General features: G+C 35.5%; 1 protein-coding gene across 1 annotated transcript; it reads right to left on the bottom strand.

Annotated features, from left to right (window-relative positions):
* On the bottom strand, positions 168-927 carry LOC107616898 (heavy metal-associated isoprenylated plant protein 12). Its single transcript, XM_016318784.2, has 2 exons — positions 796-927; positions 168-664 (listed from the first exon to the last, which is right to left on the bottom strand). Exons 1-2 carry the CDS (start codon positions 799-801, stop codon positions 311-313), a joined length of 360 nt encoding a protein of 119 aa, XP_016174270.1. The 5' UTR covers positions 802-927; the 3' UTR covers positions 168-310.

The raw sequence follows: 2,717 nt of genomic DNA, 5'->3' as shown, positions 1-2,717 counted from the left end.
GATTCGTAATATTTTTCATGTAAAATTATTTTAAAAGTTGATTGGTTCTAGATTTAAGTTAACATAAAAAAAAAGTTTAGAATTTGGATTCCACTTGGAAATCTGTGTCGTTTTCCATTACTTAAAAATTAAAATCACTACTTGCAATCATAAGTAACTACAAATGATGAAGAGAAAATTAAAAGTTGCTCTCATTAACGAGGCCATCAGTTTATTTCCATAACCAACATTTTGAGAGAGCAAGAAAACATTAAACATCAAAAAAAGAAATAACAGCAGCAAATTGAAAACGGATAATCGAAATAAGTTATCAGAAGATAACGCAGGCATTGGGATTCTCCTCCATACTTGTGTAATAATAATGATAAGCTTGAATGGGTAGAATAGAAGCTTCCAGATTTGTAGTATGCTCTTTATTGTTCTTCTTTGGCTCTTGTTTGGCTGTGGCTGTGGCTGTGGCTGGTCCAACAGACAGTATTTCGGTGTGACACAGCTTCCTCAGCTTCCCAACAACTTCCACAGCATCCATTTCCCCAGTCAAAGTCAACTTGTTTTCATTCATGTCCACTGACACTGACTCAATCCCTGCAATATTCGACACTATCTTCATGGCTTTTTTCTTACATTTCCTCTCATGTAGTGCTTCCACCCTTAGTATTACTTCCTGTCTCACGCACCAAAATCAAACATTTATTAGGATACTAACCAATAAATAACAATCTCCATATACAAAACAAAAATAATAATAATAATATTAAAGGGTAATGATACAAAATAAAAAGGTCTCACACATACATTCATTATTTATAGGATGTTGGCCAAGTTTTGCTAATAAGCTAATTAAGGGAAAGGACTATGAGGAGCTTGACGGGTGAAGTGAGAATGAAGTGGCTAGCTATATATAGAACTTGTGTAGTGATTAGTGAGGCTCACTTCTAATGAGGTTTATTTAAACAAAATAATAATAGAACAACTAGTGACTAGTGACAAAGGATCAAAGATGGAGAGTGGAAGTCAACTATGTCAAGAAATAAATCATAGTTTATCAATAGCATCATCGTCATGGTCACTTGAGCACGTGTTATTAGTTAGATGCAACATGATAATTCACGCTAACTAATATAATTTCATCTCTTCCCACAATATTATTATTGTATATTTTATTCCACGGCCCAAGTTATTATTTCAACTTTAATGTCCATTTAACAAATAATAAGAATTTAACTTTAATGCACTATTAGTATAAAATAGTTTTACACATGTATCTAATTACGTAATGTTATATCAATAAAAATAACTACTTTTTATATTAACAGCATAAATGATCATTTTAAAAAGTAAATTTGTTTTATAAAGAAAAAACACGTACGTGCAAATGGTGAATGCTAAAGTAAAATTTGAAAGCCAATGTTACTAATTAATCTATGAATTATGCTTCTTTTTTTTTCATACACAGACAAAAGGTTTTATTACAAGGCTTACAACCCAATTTAAGTTGGGAATTGAGATGTGATTATTATAGAGATAAGCCTCAATGTAGTCCCTGAAGTTGCACTCGAGCCTCAAAGTAGTCCCTGAACTTAAAAGTTCCTCAGAGTCATCCCTGAACTTGCACTCCGGGACTTAAAGTGGTCCTTCCGGCCATTTCAGCACACGTGGCGCAACCGGAAAGCTTAGCTGGCAGCGTTGGTGACATGTGGGACTCACAACGGCTAGCTGATGTGGCAGAGTAAACTCTTCCGACTCAATTTGGTCCCTCAAGTGAAGTTAAAACCCTAATCCCCAAATTTGAAGGCCACATTGTTCACTCTGCTCTCTTCTCGTTGGTGCTGTGTTCTTCTCTTCTCCCTCTCTGAAACCCGCCGGTTATGGCTACCACGAGCAATGCAGCTGGGAGCTCGAACAACCCACGATCATTTGGAAGCATCATGAGGAGAATGAACAGAAATAGAGAAGCTCGTTTGCCAGAATGGTGTGCCTGCGGGTCGAGACCGGTGCTCCGGTGGTCAGGGACGGATTCTAATCCAGGGAGACCATTCCTGGGTTGCCCAAACTACAATGTAAGTGTTGTTGTTGTTGAATGCTGTATTGGAGGATATAAATTTTTCTGATTGAATTTTTTTTTATGTGCAGACCATTGGGAAGAAATGGTGTGGATTATTTTTGTGGGTTGATAAAGTTTTGGAAGATGCCATGCCATGTGATGATAGAACAAGATATTCAGTTGATGATGAAGAATGGAAGTTGAAGATGGCTTGGAAATTTGGTAAATTAGAAGCTGAATTTAGGGTTCTAAAAATGGGGGGAATTTTGATGTTTGTGTTCATGCTGCTGATTGTAATTGGTGTTCTTGTATTAAAGCTGGATAGACAGCAGGGTCAACTGTATCTAGCAAAAAACAAATGACATGCATGTTATATGCATTCCTTGTTCATGTAGTTGTTCCTATCCTTTCGTTTGAAAGAAATGAAAATTAAGGTGTTTGATTATATGCATACTTCTATTCCTGGACTTCTTTTCAATGAAATAGAAATGGACAGCACTTGAACTAGTCTTAGATTTGTAACAGAGGATAATATATAAAGAAAAGGCTGAGAAAACTCAATTGAATAAAATCATAATTCATAATTCATATTCATATTGGTAATGTTTGATTCAAAAAAGGCATTATAGAGCCAAAACACCAGCAAAATAGATACAAAAAAACAGCCTGCTTT

Source organism: Arachis ipaensis, chromosome B09, assembly GCF_000816755.2.
Source record: "Arachis ipaensis cultivar K30076 chromosome B09, Araip1.1, whole genome shotgun sequence".
NCBI classification, from domain to species: Eukaryota; Viridiplantae; Streptophyta; class Magnoliopsida; order Fabales; family Fabaceae; genus Arachis; species Arachis ipaensis.
This window is presented reverse-complemented; position numbering and strand designations above follow the sequence as displayed.